The 24,047-nt window shown below is 40.3% G+C and overlaps 1 protein-coding gene across 1 annotated transcript in view; it reads left to right on the forward strand.

Moving 5' to 3' along the window:
* GNAQ (G protein subunit alpha q) overlaps positions 1-24,047 on the forward strand; it is a 263,208-nt gene that overhangs the window by 201,408 nt on the left and 37,753 nt on the right. Inside the window, exons 4-5 of the mRNA XM_037030330.1 lie at positions 314-442; positions 3,013-3,142. Coding sequence (XP_036886225.1) covers positions 314-442; positions 3,013-3,142 — 259 coding nt within the window. The remainder of the gene's footprint in view (positions 1-313; positions 443-3,012; positions 3,143-24,047) is intronic.

Genomic DNA, 24,047 nt, shown 5'->3' on the forward strand with positions numbered 1-24,047 from the left:
ACATACCTGGGTTGTAGGCCATTTCCCAGCAGGGGACGCATGAAAGGCAACCATACATTGATACTTCTCTCCCTCTTTCCTTCCCTTTCCCTCTAAAGATAAGTAAATAAAGTCTTTTTAAAAATACACTGAAACCAGGTAATCCACAGACAGGTAACCTTGCTCTGACCAGTGGAAAGTCACCTTTATCTTTTGAGTTCCCAGACTTCTTTGCTACTTTCTGATATCTTTCTTTCTATTCTTCACTTCATTTTCCACAGGCATGTGTGGTGTGACAGTGTCACTGACATTCTCATTGTCTTTCCTCCTCCAGCTATCTCAATGACCTGGACCGCGTTGCCGACCCCGCCTACCTGCCTACGCAACAAGATGTGCTTAGAGTTCGAGTCCCCACCACAGGGATCATTGAATACCCCTTTGACTTACAGAGTGTCATTTTCAGGTAGTAACCGAGTCCAAACATCCCGCTTCTGAGCTCTTTTGCCTTGTGTACATTTGATGAACTCTGTAAATATTGAAATCATGTGTAGGCTTTAAAACAGCATCACCTTACACCAGTTGTCATTAGATACACAAGTGAAACAATGTGGTACTGAAAGAGGAAGCAGAGGAAAGATGTATGGGCAGGTTTCTCATTTCAGATTAAATCACCGGGAAATCAATGAAATCTTCGTTTGTTGATGGTTGAACAAAATCAGTTACTCTAACATTACTACTGATTATAATTTTTTAGGAATCATTTTACCTATGAGGACAGTGGATGCATTTTTAGATTTATGTAAGAAATGAATGGCCTTATGGCCCTATTAATACTAGAAATTGTATGTTGACAGAATCTTTCAGGTCTTTGTTTCCTCCAAGTCCTGTGGAACCAATGCAAAATTTTCTGTAGCGATAAAACTCTGGGATGCTTTGTGTTCCTAAGATAAGTCTCCTGAAAACTTTCAAAATACATGATTTTGGTTATGGATTGATTAACCTAGTCTATGTTTGTGTAGGAAAATAGAGTGAAAATATATCTACAGCTGCTATTCTGAGTAATATTTAAGCAGGTGAGGAAATTTTTTTTTAAGGTGAGGAAAAAGTTAACAATACTGATTACTTTCATTTAATCTCTTACTGCACCATGACTCAGTTGTACTTTTAGTGAGAATACAAGCCACAGGGTGCTTTGAGAAACGGAGACGGCGCAGGGAGAGTTGAGTTCCTCTTTAGTTGAGTCCCAGTGAAGAAAAACGACGTGCAGTACAGGGTTGGGTAGCAGGAGAATCACTGTTTCTGTGTCACTCTGCCCTGTGACCCTGGTGAGCAGCCCCTGACCCTTCCCTGCCAACCCTGTGCATCCCATTCTAATCAGTCTCTGCACCTGGGGTCGCAGCTGGCTGCCACAGTGGTCGAATAGACATACCCCAAAATGGGTGGTAACATTTTGGAAATAATTCTGAGCCCCAGTTTTTTCTCCTGTTATAAACAGTTGCATTAGATGATAACTAGAGTTCCTTATAGCTTCAGCATTCTGGATTACTTAAATTTTGAGTTCATAGCATTTAGAGATCTTTAATTTGACACACCCAAATTTTCTTCCTCTTAAAACCATGTTATAGAATATTTTCAGAAAACATACAGCATTTCATGGAGATTTTCATCTCTTTCTTGTTTTATAGGGACCTCTGAAACCAGGTTACTATTATATCTTACTTTTTTCTCTGTTGTGTGCACCAGCTTTTAAAGGACATTTTTGCCTCTACAATAATAGTGACTTAGAAAAAGAATTTCCCACCACCATCAAAAGCATGTTGTAGAGATGAGTGTGACAGGAATTCATAGAATGAGCATTTTATATAAATGAGTTGCCTACTCTTCACTCAGCATCAGGAAAGAGCTAGCATTTTACTTTTTGCATTCTAGTTTTGATGTCCATACTTCCTAAGTTTCCCTGGGTCCAGTGTCTTACCTCTCAGATACCTCGTCCATGCCTTAGAAGACTTTTAGAAGCAGTCACTTGGAAGAACCTGGATTTCTTAGTTTAGGTCTAAAGCTCAGAGGCAGGAGAGCAGCAGAAACAGCTGCAGTTTTCAACAAATGCTTACAGAGCCTTACATAGACTTTTGTACCTAACACTCTCATTTTCTAAAAGTATTTTAACCTGTGAACGTTGCGCACATTTTCACTGAGATATGGAATAGCAGTTTGAAGAAACTTAGATTTAGTGCCAAGTACTGCTGGGTTATTTTCATATACACATTATCACTCAGATTGATTGCTATTGTTGGTTCCTGAGTAATAACTCAGAGTAGAATTGAAGTGTTAAAAAGAAATCCTTGAAATTGTTCAAATGATAGCCTCTTGTAGCATGTACTATATTTACGGCAGGTTAGCAAGCTGTTTTATGCATCAGGCCAGTTGCATCCACGTTACCCAGTATGACTGGACCCAGTATAATTATTGTCAGTACTGGGGGAAAACAGCCCATAATGCTTACCCTGCTGATAAAGGTTCAGGGGGATTATGTTTGGATTTAGTTGAAGCATCACACACAACCATATTGAAATACATAGCATCTTTCATCTTTTAAATGTGTTTGCAGTCATTCTAGCATCTTGGAGAAACAGGTGAGGATCATCATCCTCATTCTATAGGAAAACAAACTGACTGAAGTCAGGATTTGCTATTAGAGCTTAGTACAAATAAAACTCATTTTGTTTACTCGTCAGTGTTTGATTAAATAAGACTCCATTTTGCTTGGCGCAGCACAGGATTATTTTTTACAAAGTTATAATTTTCATACACATCTGGTATCTTTCTGATAACTGCAGTGATTTATTACCCAGAATGCCTTGACTGTGATTGTTTGGCAACAGAAAATTAGTAGATGTTCAATAAGTATTAATTGAATTTACTTGAGTGGTCATTCTTTTTAGAGAATGTTTTTCCTTAGTTTGTAAGTAAAGTTATATTTATGTTGATTTTTTTCTAGACATGCTATTAATATGAATATTATTAACCTTGCAGAATGGTCGATGTAGGGGGCCAAAGGTCAGAGAGAAGAAAATGGATACACTGCTTTGAAAATGTCACCTCTATCATGTTTCTAGTAGCGCTTAGTGAATACGATCAAGTTCTCGTGGAATCGGACAATGAGGTGAGTGCTCATTGGACAGGCAGTGGTTTGTCATTTTAATATCTGATACAAATAAATGACAGGAAGTAGGGTGTGGGGTATGGAGTAAACTGACTTCATTGCTTTCTTGGCTAATTATTTGGGAATTTTAAAATGAACCAAAAATAACTCCGATGGTACACATGGTACACTCAGAAAGGTAAGCTCTTTTGTCAGTCGTGTTAGCAGATCTGTGTGTTCAGGTCTAATCAGATGCAATGTAATACTTTTAACATTCTGCAGAGGCTCTGATAATGAAAATAGCAGAAATCTGAGGCTAATCATCACATCGTTTGGTAGCCTTCTTCCTGCAGCCGGAGTCGGGGAGTGGTGGAGTGAGTCAGCCTGTTGTGTTTTGTTTTCGTTTTGTCTAAATCGTTGTTTGTGTGCTGGGTGGGTCCCGGAGAGCACTGAGAACTCCAAACCTCTCTTGGCAAATGTGAGTGACTTTGCAGCTGGGCCCTAAATCAGTTCAGTGCGGAGCCACAGAGTGTCTTAGTGACGTGGCCTTTCTGCTATTAAAGAATTCTACATGCTACTGCATAATTTTGTCTCTACTGATCAGTGAATGAGTGGTGTGCCTGTCTGGAGAACTGATTCATTAATGCAAGTTCTTCCCCATTACATGGAAATTTAATAGGTATAAATATGGATTTTTAGGATAATAAAGGCTTTGTGATGAGTCAGAGTCGATTAGAGAGTATAATTACAGATATGCACAGGAAAGTGACTTTGAGCTGGAAGTCGCTGTGGTGCTGAAGGAACAGAGAAGATACCATCGCTACCCTGGTAGACGCGAAGATTGCAGACTGACACGCAAATAGTTCAAGTGTTAAATATCCTTCTAACAGGGTAAGAAAGAAAGAGAGGGACGTGAGGCATCGCTAAAGCTGATTAAAATAAAATGTGGCCTGTTAAAGTATACTTTTAATGCTGTGTATCTGTTAGGTATACACGAATTCTGGCTTCTTGGTTCTTTTAAGTATTTTATTTTTCCAAAAGTGTTAATCTCCATTAACATACACATCTAATCCTCCGTAGTATTTCTTTTGTATGTAGGATTGGTAAAAATTGCATGACCCGTGATTTCATATGGAACTGAGAGTTGCCGATTCATGCATTTCGGAATCTTTCCTGGGTGCAAGTGTATGGGCCTTTGAATCGATCAGAAAACTTCTTTTTAAGAGTGAAGTTTTTTGGCCATTCTCCCTTTATATCTGTAACGCAAAGTGCCTGAGAGTCACTTATCAAAACTTAAGTACATCAGTTGCCATCAGAATTTTAGGTGTGCTGTCTCTGTACAACAGTCGCCCCGCCCTTATCTGCGATTTTGCTTTCTGTGGTTTCAGTTATGGCAGTTATTGAAATCTGAAGATATCAAGTGGGAAATTCCAGAAATTAACAGCTCAGTAAACAATTCATTAGTTATTCATTGTGCACCATCCTGAGGGGCTTGATAAAACCTTGCACTGACCCACCCAGGGCAAGACGCACCCCTCTGTCCGGTGTATCCACGCTGTCAAAGCTCCTTACCTCTTAGTCACTTAGTAGCCAGTCCCTCTGTTACCAGATCAAGTGTCGCAGTAGTTGTGTTGGGGTCGCCCTTATTTTACTGAAAAATGGCCCCAAAGCACAAGGTAGTGATGCTGGCCGCTTGGATGTGCCAAAGAGAAGCCATGAAGTGCTTTCTTTAGGTGAAAAGGTGAAAGTTCCCTAATTAATAAGGGAGGGTGTGTTCACAGGACTGTTACTGCAGTGTTGCTATAATTTTTCTCTCTTATTTGTAGTTGTTAATCTCTTACTGGGCCCAGCTGACAAGTTAAACTTGATCGTAGATATGAATGTACATACAGGAAAAACATAGTCTCTGTAGGGTTTGGTGCTTTACACAGTATCTCCCTTGGAACACGTTCCTCGCAGATGGCACGCTACTGTGCATTCCCGTCTATCTCTGCCCGTGTCGGTTTGTTGTTCCACAGTCCTTGGTTGTAGTTTTTTGAACATTCTGCATATTTCAGAAGCAGACATATGACAACATTCCTGATGTCTTTAAATGTAGAATCAAGATGAATGAATGAAATTTTGAGGGCTTGTGTACTATGTACTGGGAACCAGGGAATCTAAAGAGATACAGAAATTTTTTTAAAAAGCCAACTTTGCCTTAAATGACCTCATAAAGGAGATATGCTACCGTAAGATGTAAGAAACACATAATTTTTATTTTTGTCACTGTTTATAGGCAGTGGGAAAAATGTATTTATCAATACACATTGTATAAGATAAATGCACTGTATCTATAAAGAAATATATGCTGTGATTTAATGCTAATCAGTTTACTACTTTAGAAATTGCAAAACAGAAAAGAAAGTAAATTTCTTAGGTCATTCATCAGCTAATTCTAGATAATCTATTTCTTCTGTTATCTAGACATTACAGGTCATTCATTCCATTTTTCATAAGATGTAGCTTGGGGAGATCAGGTTGTTGTATTAAAGTATGTTGTTTTATATTAATTTCAATAAGATGACATTTTTATGATGATCAGATAACCGTAATTACATTTTCTACAGTAATGTGCCGTTCAATATATAGGCACTATGTACATCTAAAAATATTTTTCCAGTTTCTTCTGATGCCTTTGGTTATATATTATGCTACAAATTAAAATAACAAATCTATTATTTTTTCATTAGGACTCCGTAATCACTTGTGAATATTTTTGAAGCCTAACTTGTAATTCTGTGAGGTAAAAGTCATTTTAATGTTGTTCATTTTTTAGACCTTGAGTCAATCCTGATAGTGGTATTGCAGATAATCTTGAGCATAATAGGAAAAATACTTCTTAATTACTTCATCCATGTTAGCTGTAGCCATCACAATTGGCAGTGTTGGTAATTAGGAAACACTATCAAAGTATTTTTTGAAGTTGGGATTATTTTCGAAGTTAGTGGCATTATTCTTTTTTTTCCAGTTTTACTAATATATGAAAATGTCATTGCCTCTCTACTTTCTTAAATCATTATGGAAATTTGAAAAATACGAAATTCTGCTTTCCTTGAGTTTTATGGTTTTGGTGAAACAAAACTAAACTAAGTACCCCCATAATTTATGGCTTTGGTTTTGAAATCCGAAGTTCATAACTTGAATCCAAAGCAGACTTTGTGGTACCTCTGTTGGTGCATGTCCGAGAGTGGCCCCAGACAGCCTGCCTTTCTGTCCTGGGGACCGTGGAAGGCACTGCGCACCATGAGCCAAGGCTCCTTTGGGAAGTATTGCAGACTACTGCTTTTGCTTTTAATATTTCTGAAACTGCATTAATCTTCAAAATTTATGTAGATCTGCTTTTGTCTGTTTAAATTCTCAGTCTTCCTAGAGTTTGGGGAATGCATTTCTTTTTTTTTTTTAATCCAAAGAAGGAAATACATTATCAAATAGTGGGTGAGAATTTTCAGGGTTGTAGAGTTGCGTTGATTTGCATATTCCCTTTGCTGTCTGATTTTCCCTGTGATAACACATCAGCAGGAAGCCAACTATTTTGCAGTAATCTTGTCCTGCATATATTATTTCAGTGCCTCTGAAAGCCCAGAGCACACAATAAAGGCATTTGCATAACATATTTCAGTGTATCAGTGTGTATCCAACCTCTGTCTTTTAGTCTTTTATTTTTCTAGTTTTCCGAACCAGAATACAAATGAATATCTGAACACTTATAATACAAAGGTGCTTTCCTACACAATGACCTGGGGTCCGTCTTACAGACCAACCACTTTATAGAATCCCAAAGACTATTTTTCTCCTCCGGTTCTTTTTTGAATGTGTGCTTCTTGCTTATGTTAGTTCTTTTGAAATGGTCATTAGTTTTATGAAAATATCAAAAGAATTTCTCCTACCCTAGCCCCCTTTTTGAACTGAGATGGATTCCCCAACATTGGTTTTCACAACCATTTATCCTTCAAACCTGATTCTTGGAATTGCTCAGTATATTTTCTAAGAAATTGTATAAAGAAGAAAGTAAACATTTATAATAACCTTAAACACCTCATGCCTGTTGAAAACTTGCTCAATACCATTCCTTGTTTGAATCTCACCCGCTGACCTCTCTGTGAGGTTAGATCAAGGTTTGCATCAGAAAAAGGAAGATACAGGATGGAGAGACTGAGTCCATGATCAGGGTCTCCCAGGGCTCCATCCTTTGTCATTCTAGGCCAGCTTTCTTACCTGTCCTTCACAGTGTCTTCCAGAAATTAGACATAAACTCAGAGGAGAAACAAGAGAAGCTGTTAAAGGTGGACAAGGGCCTGGAAGTAGAATGAAAATCCTGCCCTTTCAAGGACTTGAGATACCTCTCCTTGGCCTCTAAGCCCTTACTTTGCTCGGAGGTAACGGTAGGCTTTACCGTAATTCAGAGTTCCTGTATTGCTTGTTTGACTTTGAACTATCCTAAAACAGTCTAAAACACAAATTTCCTTTGGATATTTCTCCTCTGTTGGTTTTGAAATGAAGCCATTCTGAAGTTATTCAACTACAACCAAAGTTTGAATATTTTATTTGAAAGTGTGAAACATGTACCTTGTTCTACTCTAAAAACTCCAAGGGAGCTGTGGGAATTTTTTTAGATAAAATTCATCTTTAAGGGGGAAACTGACTAAAAAATGAGGAGAAAGAAAAATCAAAGTCCAAAGGAAACTTTTAAGTAGGAGATAAAAATGAGAGCTTAGGTTATGATGTCCAGTCTCAGGCTAACTCTAACCCTCCTTTATTGACTCTCGATCAGCTTATGAAATCAGAAACTACATCTTGCTTCGTGGCCTTTGGTATACTTGTCTGTGATTCATGGCCTGATTAGCAAGGATATTCCTGAAAGACACCCTACTTTTTTATGTTTAAGCCCTCTTCCATTTCCTCTTTCCTTTGTTCATTCAGCCACCTGTCCCTGTTTGAGATTCCTTTCCTCTCCCTTTTCATTGCTCACCATTTACGTTTCCTCCCTCGTTTTACTTCTTTGTTTGCATTGCTTGCCGGAAGCTAGGAGGAAGCTTTCTGATCAGCAGTTATGCGGCTGGACCAGAGACCTTAGTGCTGCTGTGGGGAAGCAGGCACACAGGGATGTGTTTTGTGTGAATGTGTGTTGGAAATCGGCTAAAGACTTTACGCTGAACCCTTATTGCTATAATCTGCGCAATAGGTTTTTTTAATGTAAATTACCTTACATGAAAAAGATTATGAAATAGTATGTTTAGTATAATCTGATTTCTGTAATCACAACTAATTACATATATATGAAATTATAAGGATGGTTATTAACCCCAGAAAACAAAAGAATTTGGAAGATTTTACACAGGAAAAAGGTATAAACCAGGGGTATCCTACCTTTTGGTGTCTCTGGGCCACACCGAAAGAAGAGTTGTCTTGGTCCACACATTAAATACATTGTGGCATGAAATCACAAAAAAATCTCATAATGTTTTAAGTAAATTTATGACTTTGGGTTGGGCCCCAGGTTGGACACCCCTGGAAAGCAAATGGCCATCGTTGCTAGGTGATAGCATTACAAATAACTGACACTTTTTTTTTTTTAAAGTAAAACGAAGTAAGACTTTAGATTGCGATTTTGGTTCTGCTATTTACCAGCTTTGTCCAGCTTTCTTTTGGATTGTCTGTCTTTTTCTTAGTGATGTGTATGAGTTCCTTACATTCTTAGATGTGAGCCTCTTATCATATGGATTGTAAATATCTTCTTCTACTTTGTAGCTTGCCATTTATTCTCTTAATGTTGTCTTTTGATCAACAGAAGTAGTGAGTTTTAATATAATAAAATCTATCAGAATTTTCCTCTATGGTTGTATGTTTGTGTGTGTTTGTTTACGTAACTGCACACACACAGTAGAATAAAATCAATCACCTGAAAAGTGTGGGTGAAAGGACAGTAAGGATTGGAGGCTGAAATTGAGAAGAGAAATACAGATCACACTACCAGGTACCTTTCCTAGCGGTAGCCCAGGATTTAGTCAAACACCTCTTCTTCGCAGTCCGTGAATGGTGGTAATCACGGTGCGTTACAAGATGCACTGTGTTTTTACAGCAAGTCAGCTTCTCCTGGTACTGAGCCTGGGTGACCCTGCGGCTCACGCAGAGATGCCGTGGGAGGCCGTGAATTACACCCACGACGGTCTCCCTCCAGTAAATCAAATACCAGAATCCACAAGGGCTGGTAAAGCCTCCCTCCGTGTGAGGCAGGGCCGTAATACCAGGGTTTGTGATGGGCCAATACTGTGTGCCCTAACCACACAGCTTGATGTAAGATTAAAACTGAGAATAGTAGGGGAAGTGGCTTTTGTTTACTTCTGTTTTTATAAATGATTTCAGTGAAACAGGAAAGTATAAAGTTATAGAGAACTTAAAATTTTGATAAATTTGCTTTAAATCTTTATTTTCACAGAAAGAAAATGATAGATACAATTAAAGACCTTGTGTGACCTTCCTTGATTGATTTCTCTCCTTCCCCAGAAGAAGCCACTGGCCTCAAGTTGGCATTTGTCATTGCTAGCTTATTTTTTCACTTTTATACTTTTGGGTTGGCCAAAATATCTGCATGTTTTTTCTGTAAAATGAAAGACACAATTTTCATTTTCACCAATAACTTTATTGATTTGGATATTTTGAGTATGTTGGCTCTCTCTTTCTACTGGCTTCTAGTGGGTAGAGGCCAGAGGTGCTGCTAAACATCTTCCAATGCATAAGACAGACTCACATCAAAGAATTACTTGGCCAAAATGTCAGTAGTACCAAAAAACTTCGCAAACCACCGTTGACACTTTTGATCAGTCACAGGACCTTCTTCATACAGTGCACAAATCTTTTCTGGTATTTTCAGTTGCATTTTTACCTTTCTTGAAACAGTAAAGCATAATACACTGAAAAGATTTCATATCTTCTTCCATCCTTGGTATTAAAATGGCTGCACAGAAATTCACCAGTTTCGGTAAAAGTTTTTTTTAATGCACACTGATATGACAACTACCACAATGCAGTCTGACAAAATTGTTTTGGATGAAGTTAAAGACAACTAAGCACTCCTATAGCCATCATACAGAAAAAACTGAATGAACTTTTTGGCCAACACAATACATATGTGTGTGCTGATAAGTAATAGCTAATATTGGATTCTAAGTGGTATGCATGATTCTAAATTTTATTTAAATGACTTTAGTCTGCAATTTTTTCTCAGCATTGTTTTTGAGATTTTTATCAGGTTGTTACATGCAGCTCTCAATTCATTTATTTAGTCTATTATGTACTTCCATTATGTGAAAAAGCACCACTGTGTTTCACATGCTTCTCAGCCAGTCAGGTTTTTAACGCAGATTACCTTTTCCTATCCGTGCCTATTCTCCCCCTTACCCCCATCCCCATTGAAGTTGTCTTAAAAAAAAACTGATATAGACACAGTTTTAACATATTCTCATTTTTATTGTTTGAAAGATAATGAAAGACATTATCTTTCAGTGTGTGGCTTGTCTTTTTACTTCGTCTTACAAAAGTTTTAATATGGCCGACTCACTCATTTCCTTTATTAGTTGTGTTGTATTTTCTTCAAGAATTTTTTTATTTCCCCAAGAAAATGAAGATATGTCCTTCACTTTCTATGAAAAGCTACAAGGTTTTGCTTTTCATAGGCTTTCTATACATCTCTACTTGGTCTTTGTATGTGATGGGAAGTAAGGATTTAATATTTTTGGCCCTAGTTCTGTTCAGTTGTCCCAATACTATCTATTGAATAGTAAACCCATCATTCATCTTCACTGATGGTTTTCAGCTTTTTAAATTATGAAATACATACACACACATAAAGAAAAGTGCACAAATAAAAGGTGTACAGCACACTGACATCCCAAAATATCTGTGTATCCAACACCCCGGGCAAGGAAGCGGAGCGCTGCCGAGACCCCTGCGGCCCAGCTGGGGCCACTCCCCAACAAGTGACTGCCGCTCTCCAAGGCAGTTACTCTTCCACGTCCCTTTGATTTCAGTGCTTAAATATGTATCCTCAAACATGATTGTTTAGTTTTTATGTCCGCTTGCCTTTTACACAAAGAGAATCAAACAAAGCGTGTTTTTTAAATATTATCGAGATGGTGTGCTGTTTTGAACTTACATAAAGTTTTGTGTCTCGCTTCTTTTATTCAACATTGTGTTCGTAAGGTAGAAACACTCTATATTGTATATAACTCACTTATTTCCATTGCCATGTAGGATTTGACTACATGAAAATACCACAATTTGTTTCTTCGTTCTACTGTATGTGGACTCTCAGTACCTTTCCAGTATGGGGGTGTCACAAATAATGCTGCTGCGGGTATTCGGGTAAACGTGTCTTGGTGCACGTGGGTATACTTTCCTGTTGGATGTGCACCTAGGAGTCGAATCACGACACACAGGGAAGGTCTATCTTCACCTTCAGTAGATGGGGCAAAAGTGTTTTCCAAAGTGAAAGTACCAACTTCACAATCCCACCAGCAATGTCTGAAAGTTTCCATCACTTCCCATCTTTGCCACTCCTTGCTCCTGTCAGCCTTTTTCACCTAAGCCCTCCTGGTGGCTAAGAGCTGAGCTGTAGTCCCTGTGTGGGCCTGTTTACGTGACCATTCCCTCATTCCTAGGGCGCAGCCCTCGTGCAAAGCAGTGGTGGTTCACTGGTGCCCTCTCCCTCAGCCTCTCAGCTGCCACCTCCAGAACTAGCAAGTGTCTCATGGGAAGAGTGCCACCGGCGACAGGCCCACTTCTCTAGATTTGTCCTTTCCCAGATTCTGACCTGGTAATTTGTTATTACTTTTTAGCTCTTAGGCCTTTAAGCAAATGTAAATATGTTTTATTCTGCTAGTTCTTTTTCCTGTTCTCCTTCCCACTGATATTAGTGACACCTGTGGTGTGTGCCAGGTTTTATTTCACACGTGGGTCTTCTCTGGGCAGTTTGGTTGATCTATTTAGTACTCCTGTACCCAATGTAAAGTTACCTAACCAGTTTAGGTGACTAACCAGTTACCTAACCAGCTTAGTTTTATAATTATCTTTATATGCAGTGCATCAAATCTGTCTCCCTGTTGTTCTTCAGAATTTTCTTAGCTACTCTTAGTTCTTTATTCTTTTATTTGAATTTTAAGCTCAGAGTATCAAATTAAAAAAAACTTGATTGGAATTTTAGTAAATGTATCTGTAAATTTGAGATTAGTTTTTCAACTTAACAGTGTTGAGTTTTACCATCCATAAACATAACATGGTATAGCTCACCATTTATCATTTAGATACTCTTTGTATCTTTGTGTGTGTTCAATTTTTATAAATGTTCCATGTGCACTTGAAATTGTGATTTTATATTTTGGGTGCAAGGTTCTACATTATGTCTGTTATTACAACAAACTTGTTAATTGACTTATGTAAATTTTTATAGCCTTACTAATTTCTTGTCTGCTTGATCAATTATTGATAGTTATTTTTATTATTTTAATAATGTTTTTATTTTTATTATTTTAAAGATTTTATTTATTTATCTTTAGAGGGGAAGGGAATGAGAGAGGGAGAGAAATACCAATGTATGGTTGCCTCTCGTTGGGTCCCCTGCTGGGAACTGGTCTGCAACCGAGGCATGTGCCCTGACTGGGAATCGAACTGTGATTCTCTGGTTCTCAGGCCCATGCTCAATCCACTGAGCTACACCAGCCAGGGCTAATAATGTTTTTATTGACATATACGCATATAGGGAAGTATATAAATTACATGTTCAGTTTGATGAATTATCACAAGGGATAAAATCCTTTCACTTTTTTGAGGAAAAATAATAAAGCCATCTGAAAAATAATAATTGCATGTTTTTTGTCCCCCCTCACTGACTGAATTTTAAAAAAACTTCTCACTTTGGATGTAAACTTGTCCATTTTTTCTACCTAGTTCTACTTTTCATATTTTGAGACTTCATTATTATATACTACATTGTAAGTTTTAAATTTTTATATATTTCTGATGAATCTTTTTTCTTTGCTATTAAGATTTTTTGCCCTGGCTAGTGTAGCTCAGTGGATTAAGTGTGGGCCTGCAAACCAAAGGATCGCAGTTCGATTCCCAGTCAGGGCACATGCCTGGGTTGCAGGCCAGTTCCCAGCAGGGGATGCACGAGAGGCAACCATGCACTGATATTTCTCTCCCTCTCTCCTTCCCTTCCCCTCCAAAGATGAAGAAAAAGAGAAGATTCTTTTAAAGTTAGATACGTTCTTTGCTGAAATAAAGCAATTTTATAAGCAGTGAGCCAGCAGTGGCGCTGTCCTGCCTTCAGTCTGGGGGACTCCACGGGAGAGGCTGTGTTTTCCTAAGTGCTGGGGACTGAGCAGTGGGGGCGGTTGGTGGTGGCAGGGTGAGGGAGGCAGTGGCCAGAGGACATGTGCAGGAGGTCAGTTCAGTAGGTCATGACTGACATGGGAAGGAGAGGGTATTTCAGACGGGTGGTGACAGGCCTGGCTATACAGGAAGTAGAAAAGAGTAAGCTTGAGTTTTTTAATTAACAGTTTATTGAGATAAAACTCATATAAAATCAAATTTACCCTTTTAGAGTGTACATGTCAATGGACTTTAGTATATTCATAGAATTATACAAAGTGTCACCACTAATTTTTTCATTTATAAACACAGTTGACCCTTGAATAATGCAGGGGTTAAGGGTATCGACCCCTGTGCAGTTGAAAATTCAAGTATAATTTTTGACTTCCCCGAAACTTCACTATTCATAGCCTGTCATTCACCAGAAGCCTTACCGATAACATAAGCAGTCAATTAGCATATATTTTGTTTGTTATATACATTATATACTACTGTGTTCTAATGGTAAAGTAAGCTAGAGAAAAGGAAAAAATACATTTACAGTACTGTACATATTTATTGAAAAAAAAACTTTGTATTCCGTGGACCCGTTCAGTTCTAAGAAGAATCGTTAATTTTTCATGCTGTTCACCTTTTTTACTTGTTGATATGGTGAAGCAGCAACTGCCAGACTCCGTACGTGCTAGACTGGAATCAGGAACTCAGTGTTCTCTAATTTTGGGACTTCTTGTACCCTAAAATGGAACCCTGTCCTTGTTATCCGTCACTCCCCCTTCCAGCCCCTAGTCTTAGGCGACCACTGATCCACTTTGTCTCTATGGCTTCACCTGTTCTGAACAATTCATGTAAGTCGTATATAACATGTGGCCTGTTGTTTTCACCTGCGTGGCAGCAGGTATTAGTACTTCCTTTTTGTTGCAAAATGATATCCCATTTTATGGATAGACCCAGTTTTATCGATCCATCAGTCGATGGCTACTTGGATCGATCACACTTTCTGGCTGCTACAAACAACCAGTGCTATGAACATTCATGTACATATGAATTTACTCCCTTTAATCCAGGCATTAACGGGTTTATACTAATAATCCCTGTAATCTAATAATTCTACTTTAAGGGATTTATACTAATGGTTTAATTGGATCGATGTCCCAAAGTTATGTAGTCCATCACAGCATTGTATATAGTGGTGAAGAGTTGAAAACAACTGAAGTGTTCAGCAGTAGGAAATTGGTTAAAAACTCAGACTGTATCTAAAATAATGAAATACTTTTTAAATACTAAAATGATAATATGGATTATATATAGTTAATATTAGAAAGTTCATTATATATTGACATAAAGAAATGATTTCAAAATAATATAGATAGCATGCATCTTATCTCCAGAGCTATGTGACCCAGGTCTTTGTTTTTGATGCATACAGAAATGTCTGGAAGGTTAATGTGAACAAGTAGCAGAGATGATCTGAATGGGTGGTTACGGGCACTGTTTTCATGTTTCATTTTACTTATTTTCTCATTTTGTAAAATTTTTTACTTATTTTCTAATTGGCTGGATTAAAGAAATGATAGCTATTTTAGAAGGTAAGAAATCATTTTTAAAAGTTTGTCAATTAACATCTAGTTAAATACAAGTAAGTAAGCTTTTTGGGTCGCCTTCTATTTTCCTAATTGCCTCAGGAAGGATAAGATGGAGCCACAAGTGAATACAGAAATCTGTACAGATGAGTAGCCTTAGAAGCTTAGCGACATTAGAAAACGCCCATCTTCCGTCAGTTTGCTCAGAGTGTCTTCCAGATTGAGACAGCCTGCGGAAATAGTACAAATCCAGCAGATACTGAAATAAGGGAGACAGTTTTATGAGGTTAGGATTTATCTCAGCCCTTGTTTTTCATCTTAGATGGAGCAAATGCAGGGGATTTAAAGCTCAAAGTCCGTGAAAGCTCTGTGCTGTGGACAAGCGGATGGAAATGCGATGGGCCCGGCGCCAGAGGAATCTGGACCGCTTCAGTGGCCAAGTTTAACCAGCTGGGGTCTTTCTGGAGTACCATCGGACTCTTCCTTTTTTAAAAAATAAGAGTTTGCCTTTTAGTAGGGAATCTGCATTTTTATAAAGCTTAAGATTATTTTCTGGGGCTTTGTTATTCTCACAGGGGTGTCCAACCCTTTGGTGTCTCTGTGCCACACTGGAAGAAGAGGAGTTGTCTTGGGCCACACATTAAGTACATTGCAACATGTGATCACCAAAAAATCTCATGATGTTTTTTTAAGTAAATGTATGATTCTGTGTTGGGCCGCATGCACAGCCACCCTGGGCTGCATGTGGCACCCGCAGGCCGCAGGCTGGACACCCCTGTGAGTTCGATGGAGCTCCAGATTGCATGGAATTTTCTTCTGAGAGACGGGTGAGGGTTAGGGGAGTGAGTAAACCGCCTTTGTGTGCGTTTCTGCGGCTGCCTCAGTTAAACCGGCTTCAGGACCATCTCCCATGTGTGTTCCATACATGGACCAGTGAAGAAATTAATAAAACCAGTGTGTTGTTTGAATTGCCAATTCCTATCATGTGAATTGTTACTTTAAAACAAGAATAAGAGAACAGGGATCTTTTTTAAAGGACATTGGGCCACAGTGATGTCTGACTTCGATACAGCCTCCCGAGAGACAGCAGGGAAATTAGAGTCCTGGTTTGAATCACATCTCCGCTCATTTCAGACTGGGTAATCTTGAACAAAATATCCCTGTGCTTCCCTTTTGATGTACAGAATGAGGATATTATTTGTCTCAGAGTGTTATGAGGATTATTAGAATAGATAACATGTAAACTTATTGGAGCACAGAGACATTCAGTAAATGACAGTTCTTAGTACCCATAATCTTCATAATGAAAGAGACACTGTGACGACTTTTACTTCTAAACAACATCATCTATAAGAGAACTCTTTGATTTGACATTTATGCTTTCCAGCTAGAGTAATAGACTTAACTGATATTTGTTCAATGAGATAAAATGTGGGGAAAACTGTTATCTGTGCAAATGCTGAAAAACCAGGAAGCTTTGGTTTAAGAAAATTCTTTTTGTAATAACAGAAAGAAAAGGTTTTAAAATGCAAAGAAAGGAACTGAAATCAGTATAGCTTTTAAAATACAGCTATTCATATTCATAACATTTATCTGTTTACATGTTTCATTTATCATGGTGTTTATATTATTCATGTCTTTGGTTGAAAGACACAAAAATTCTTACAAAGTAGTCCAAATACAGAGCAACTTGTGCAACCAGAAAGTTGTCTTAGGGGCTCCTGGAACCTGGGATTTGGTTGGGCATCTCTCTCCTCCAGCCTTGAATCACATCCTCCCACCATAGCAGTGCAAGAGAAAAGGGAGTTTCCACTCTAAACTGAAATCTAAAGAACAGGCATGTAGTGTGTCGATTGTCTCCATATAAGTTAACATTGGCCCAGGGGTCGGAGGCAGCTTGGGTTTCCAGAAGACTGGGCATCGTGGAAGAGAACACGCCTGTCAGAGGAAAACAATAGCTACTATAGTGGTGTTTTCGACTACAGCTGTTGTTCTATCCCCCCCTTCATTCTCCTCCACCCTGCACACCCCCTCCTCCACCATTCCCCCCCTTTATGACCACGTATCTCAAGTTCTTTAGATTCTATATTTCCCCTACTATTCTTGTCTTCCCCCCTATCTATTTTCTACCTACTGTCTATGCTATTTTCTGTACCTTCTCCCCACTTCTCCTCCTCCCACTCCCCTGTTGCTAACCCTCCATGTGTTCTTCATTTCTATGCTTCCACTCCCGATCTGGCTGTCCTCTTGGTTTGCTTTTGTTTTAGGTGTGGTTGTTAATAACTGTGAGTTTGCTGTCCTTTCACTGTTCATATTTTTCATCTTCTTTTTCTTAGATAAGTCCCTTTAACATTTCATATAGTAAGGGCTTGGTGATGATGAACTTGAATTTGACCTTATCTGGGAAGCACTTTATCTGTCCTTCCATTCTAAATGAAAGCTTTGCTGGAGAGAGCAATCTTGGATGTAGGTCCTTGCCTTTAATGACTTGGAATACTTCTTTCCAGCCCCTTCTTGCCTGTAAGGTCTCTTTTGAGAAATCCGCTGACAGTCTGATGGGAACTCCTTTGTAGGTGACTGTCCCCTTATCTCTTGCTGCTTCTAGGATTCTCTCCTTCATTTTAATCTTGGCTAATGTAATTATGATGTGCCTTAGTATGTTCCTTCTTGGGTCCAACTTCTTTGGGACTCTCTGAGCTTCCTGGACTTCCTGGAAGTCTATTTCCTTTACCAGACTGGGGAAGTTCTCCTTTATTATTTGTTCAAATAAGTGTTCCACTCGTGGCTGTTTCTTTTCCCCTTCTGGTACCCCTATAATTCGGATGTTGGAATGTTTAAAGATGTCCTGGAGGTTCCTAAGCCTCTCCACATTTTTTTGAATTCTCGTTTCTTTATTCTTTTCTGGTTGGATGTTTTGTTCTTCCTTCTGGTCTACCCCATTGATTTGAGTCCAAGTTTCCTTTCCATCACTATTGGTTTCCTGTGCATTTCCCTTCATTTCAATTAGTTTAGCCTTCATATGTTCCTCTAATTTGTGACTATAATCAACCAGTTCTGTGAGCATCCTGATCACCAGTGTTTTCAACTGTGCATCAGAGAGGTTCGCTATTTCCTGGTCACTTAGAGTTATCAGCTCTCCCCAGAGAGTTCATAAGTTTGAGTTCTTCTTGAGCCATATTTTTGACTCTTTGTGCCTGTTAGGTATGAGGAGCGGAGCCCTAGGTGTTCACCAGGGTGGGGCAACTCAGTTGCTGGGTTGTAACCCTGTATGTGGGGGTGGGGTCAAAGGAAATCAATGGCTGTCTCCTCTGCCTCCTCCTACCACTGCCAGGGCCGCGTGATCCATCTCACTGCTCACTCCTTTGCTGGTTTATCTGTGCTCGAATGTGTGACCACGTTCAACCTGCCCCGCACCCTCACTGGGTCCACGATACTACCCTGGCTGCCTGCGCACCTGGGTCGGGAGATCTTTCTTGTCCGACCCTGCTCTGCTGCTGTCTCTGCCCCTCTTACCAGTCCCGGTTGAATGGTTCATTGTTGTCGGACTTCCGTATAGTTCAGTTTTCTGTTCTTTGGCTGAGTCTTTGTTTACTAAACCTTTGTTGTATTCAAACTTGGTTGTGGGAGAAGGCACAGTGTTTCCACCTACACCTCCATCTTGGCGGAAGTCCTATAGTGGTGTTTTCAAATTGTGGGCTTCACACCCACATTGAGGAGTGGGAACCAATATTGGGTCTTGAATTCCATGTAAGTCATCCACAGCATCTTTACAGAATGAAATATAACAGATTTAAATAAAATTGAACAGAAAATATCAAAGGGAATCATAGTTGGAATTATTGTTTTATGAAACTCTTGTTTCCATTTTATTGTGTGTGTGTGTGTGTGTGTGTGTGCACGCGCGCGCGCGCGCACGCACACTAAAATGTATTTGCCAATGTGGATCCCAGTCTAGAAAGGTTCCGGGTCTGTGCTGCACAATGCTCTTCCCTGGTCAGTGGCTGCCATCAGTGGGGAGGTGGTGCGCCTGGACCCGGGATCCACCCCAGGCGTTGGGAGGATGAGTGAGTGTGGAACAAGACAGTGGCAGATACGGGAGAGTTGCTCCTCACCTCCCAGTCACCAGGGCTAGGCCATCATTTTGTTTTGTTTGGGGTAGGGAATCTGGAGAGCAGATTATTATGTTTTCTTTATGTGACTCAACTTAGGATAAATAATTATCAGCTATGGCTTAAATTCCACCAGATTTGTTTGTTTTAACCTACAAAGTCTTCCACTAACAGGGCCAGCTTCAGAAGTGTGCAGTCTTGTGCAACTCCAAAGGGCCTACGTTTTGTTTAACTATTTTCTGATGTCACCATCTTAATGATTTTTGAATAAGGGCCTCATGTTCTTATTTTGCACGAGGCCCTGTACATTGCGTAGCCAGGCCTGCCCAGTGTGCAGTAAGCTGAAGGGACAGGTCGTTAGAATTTTTTTGCCTGCACCCAGAGAGCTGTGGGCATCCTTAGCGCTCACCTGTGCTCCAGCACAAGCAGAATATATCTTCAGTCCTCTGTTAAATTTAGTATCACCGGATGCCTCTTAGTTTGAATTCCCATTTAAAGAAATGACACTAAACGTGTTTCTCCTAGTTAATTCGAAGCATGCTGACAGTTCCTGAAGTTACCAGCGGGTGACCTGCCTCACTTCCCCAGTGGTGCCAGACTGACCTGCCCGATAAGGGTGGTCAGAAACTAGCCGTTGAAGCCATGGCAGCCCAGACTCATGCTAATGTATGCCCCGTGTCTCCCCACCCTCTCAGCGCCCCCACATCCCTTAAGTAGGCTGTCAACTAGGCTCTCAACTCTTGAAAGGAAAGAGACAGCGTGGAATTTGAAAGAGCTCGCGTTCAGGTTATGTATTCCTTAAACTGAATTTCTAGCGTGTATAGTGTCCGTGTGGGGGTGCCTCCCCCTCAGCTCATCCTGGACTTGCCCAGTGAACGGGCGGAATGGATACGCTCACTCCCCTCCCTGCCCCACTCCTCCCGGAAACCAAATACTTACAAAAACCGGGCACCAACCTGGTAGAGCTGTGTTTTGGTTTTCATAACCTAAAAAAGGACAATCTTAAAACAGTTCATCTGTGTTTTGTGATTCAGTTTCCAAATTTACCTGTGCTCAGTAAGCATTTCTTTGGCACAGATAGAAAACGTGTACAGTCTTTTGTTTTAATTCATATTCTCTAAAATGACCAGAGTTTCTGTGCTCTTTAGTTCCTTTCCCTCTGAATAGGGATGTCTTGCCTGAGGTCTTGCTGTGAGAGTTGTCAAACAAGAGGAAAAGCCCCAAGATGTTGGAGCTGGAGTTTAGGGCGGGCTGAGCCCTCCCGCTTACAGGATCCACAGGTCGGACTTTCAGGTGCTAGCTCTCACAGAAGCTCTTTCCAAAGGGAAAGACAGTAATAAAATCACCTGGGGAGGACTTCTCTGACAAAGCTCTTTTGTTGACACTGATGATAAGCTCCCTGTCTTTCTGGGTCTATCAGGCTCTGATCTCTGGTTTCGGTGAGATTGTTTTTTTGGGTCTTGGGATAGGAAGTATTTACCTGCCTTTTCACAGATTCCCCAGGCATTGGGCACATTAGAAATGAACCAACATCTAAGTGGATAAAAAACATTCTAGTCCATACTAGACAATGAAGGAGCCTTCATCGATCACTGTGGTCTTCCTTTATCTCCTCTTGTCAACAGAGACAGCCTTTTAAAAAAACAAAGAATAAATTTTTAAACTTAATCTTGTGGAATGATACATATCATTTTGAACACTAAAATTAACTTAGAAATCTTGAGATTTCAGGCCATATACTAAATTCTAACACTAAACTGAAATTTCTCAGTTTGTGCCAATCATTTTGCTAATTATTCAGTCCCATTTTGAGGAGAAACTAACACTTGCAGCTGTTTTATTAACGAAGGAAACAATCCCCTTAGATTCTGCTTACCTTTTATAGCAAGAAAACAGGTAATTCTTGTTGGAATTATTACAGTCTGTGTTCCTCTTTTGAGTAGCAAAATCTCAGTACATAAGAAACCCAGGCATCTTTATCAGACCTCCTGTCTGCCTGGGATATAGAACCATGTGAACATTGAAGGGCATTGGCAGTTTCTGTTTCTTCTTCCCAGCAGTTGTGCCCTCTTTATAACAGCTGCTTAGCTGTTTGATAAGCAGGGCGTGACTCCAGTGGGTTTCAAGGAACAAACCCTAAGTTCATTCTCTGTATCCGGACAACACCCATCGTTGTTTTATCAGCGTCTGCACATCACTGGCCTACGTTAAAGGATTCTCTGGGTTAGCTGTCTCATTCCACCTGGTCATCATCCGAGTGGGCGATCCAGAAGTCACTATCGACTCAAAACACCGTGCAGAGCAGTAATAGACCATAACTAATGTTCCAGGAGAAGAGGTCTTCGTGATGCCAAACACCAGTCTGACCGCTGCTCCCTGAAGTTCCCCGTAGGTTGCAGACCCCACCAGGTTGGCTTAGGCTCCTCCGAGTGTTGGGCTGTGTTACAGTAGAACCTAGAGAACTGACTGCTTTCCTGAAAGTTCCGAGAGAGATTTCTTCAGAAAACATGTCTCAGTCTAAAGGAATACACCTCAGAGAAAACGTGTGAACTGCTGTTCTGCTTGCCATTAAAGTTAACCCTCAAGGGGAAACTGAAGAGCAAATGGATCCTGTGGGAGGGAGGGGGAAGCCTTTGATTTCACGTCTTCAGGTCCCAAACTCGGTCTGTATTTCACAGCACCATGCTTCAGTATCAGGGTGTGTGTGGGTGGGGGGGCCTTCTTGTCTCCTAGTGGACTACCTCATGGCAGAAAATCCCAGGGCTAAATATTTATTGAACCTCTTCAGTTGAATGACTTCAGGCCTAAAGAAATCTGAGTATCCTGGCTTATTCAGAGTTAACTTTCCATTAGCAATTTTAGCAAAAAGTACTTAGAATTCTAAGGATTCACACCCTAGACCTTCTACTTTCTCACCATTTGACCCTGGGGCCCTCAGGGCCTCAGTGTGCTTAGCTATAAGGTAGGGATAACAACAGTATTTTCCTCAACAGGGTTAGGGTTACTGGAAGGATTCAGTAGCTTCATCTATAGCAAAGTGTTTAGATGAGTCCCTGGCACATAGTGAATGCTATCGGAGTGATTATTTTAGTGATGGGGATGGTGATTCCTAACCCGGGGGTCTAGCAGTATTCCCTTTGGGCATTTTCTACTTAACTGGGCCTCAGAGTATAAAAGCTACACTTCAAAACATTAAAACTCAACAAATTCCCTACATTTGGAGGATATTGTAGGGCTATTTCCTTGCAGAAGGAGCAAGTAGGGAGAGGGGCACCAGGACTTCAAGATTTAATAGTCTTGCCCTGGACGGGTGGTTCAGGTGATTGGAGTGGCGTCCCATGCACCCAAAGGTTGAGAGTTTGATTCCTGGTCAGGGCACATTTCTAGGTTATGGGTTTGATCCCTGGTCAGGGTGCTTGGGAGAGGCACTAATCAGTGTTTCTCCCTCTCTCTTTCTCGCTCTCTAAAATCAATAAACATATCCTCAGATGGGGATTCTTTAAAAAAATGTAACAGTTTTGATAAAATGGATGGGCTGAGAAGAGATAAAGGTGAAAGATTTTGCTTATGAAATTCCCTGAAAACAGACCAATTTGAGATCTATATCTTTCCTTCTCTTTTAAGCAGTTTTATCATTAAAGAAAAAAGAGGCTTCTTTTCAGATACTAATATTCTCATTCCATTTTATCACACTGCACTGAAGTTTTCATGCAAATCTGACAAGAGTTACTGTTGAATTGTTTGAACCTTTGAGCGCTTGTTCTTACGTCCTGGCTTGCACCACTCTCCAGTACTTTTCAGTATAGATCTGAATTCGCGGTGAGACTATACACTCCTTGGCAAGAGTGGTCAATGACGTATATTGATAGAGCAGCTGACGTGTTCAGATCAGTGGTTCTCAACAGGGCTGGGGGAAGGCTGTTCCCGCCCCCCCGCCCAGGAAGCAGCAAAGGACCAATGTCTAGAGACATTTGGGGAATGTCACAGTTGGAGGGGTGCTTGGGCATGTAATGGAAGAGGTCGGGGTGCTGCTAAACACCCTACTATACCGGGCAGCTCCCCAATTCCAACAAAGAACTATCCTGCCCAAGACATCAGTAGTGCAGAGGCTGAAAAAACCATGATTCAGAAGAACCAGAGGACTGCCATGCGCACCTTCCCCCCAGTCCTGTGCTAGCACACCGACACTGAGAATTCTGAAGTTAGAGGGTCACGCATTTGGCTTTTGTCAGACCCTATTAAAATACCAATGCACATTAAGATTCCCCTGGCATTTATCTATAAAAGAATTTTTATTGGTAGATTTTTTAGAGATGGTTTAAGTGCAGGACACAGTATTTAGAAAGGAAAGACACTGGAAAGTGCCTACCAAAACCAACAGTTGGTTTCATCAGTTTTTGCTAAGGACAGCCACACCTTGGTGGCTCCCCAGAGAGGGCCCATGCAGCCACCTCTTCAAAAACAAGAGCGAAGGGCATTCGCTCAAAGTCGGTCATTCCCCATAGAGTTCCAGTCCCTTCCACCAAAGGCAGCCCCAGCTGTCACTAGTGTATACCAGCTTGTGGCCAGCATCCCTGGCCGTGAACACCGCGCCGTTGTCTGATGATTCTCCACCACACGGAACCCAGGAATGGAGTGGACCTTTTCACGTTTAGCACCTCTCCCTTCCGGATCAAACTCAAGAATATCAGAGACACCTAGAGTCCTCGTCAAATGTGCATCATTAGTCAGGGATCACCAGGGACAGTGGTGTTTATTTTGTTTCTCCCATATTCAGAAAACTCCGCATTCCCCTTTTGAAAGTGTTGCCACCATTATTGAGAACCATTC

This window comes from Sturnira hondurensis, unplaced genomic scaffold, assembly GCF_014824575.4.
Source record: "Sturnira hondurensis isolate 20B ecotype Veracruz unplaced genomic scaffold, ASM1482457v3 Scaffold0020642, whole genome shotgun sequence".
In the NCBI taxonomy this organism is placed as follows: Eukaryota; Metazoa; Chordata; class Mammalia; order Chiroptera; family Phyllostomidae; genus Sturnira; species Sturnira hondurensis.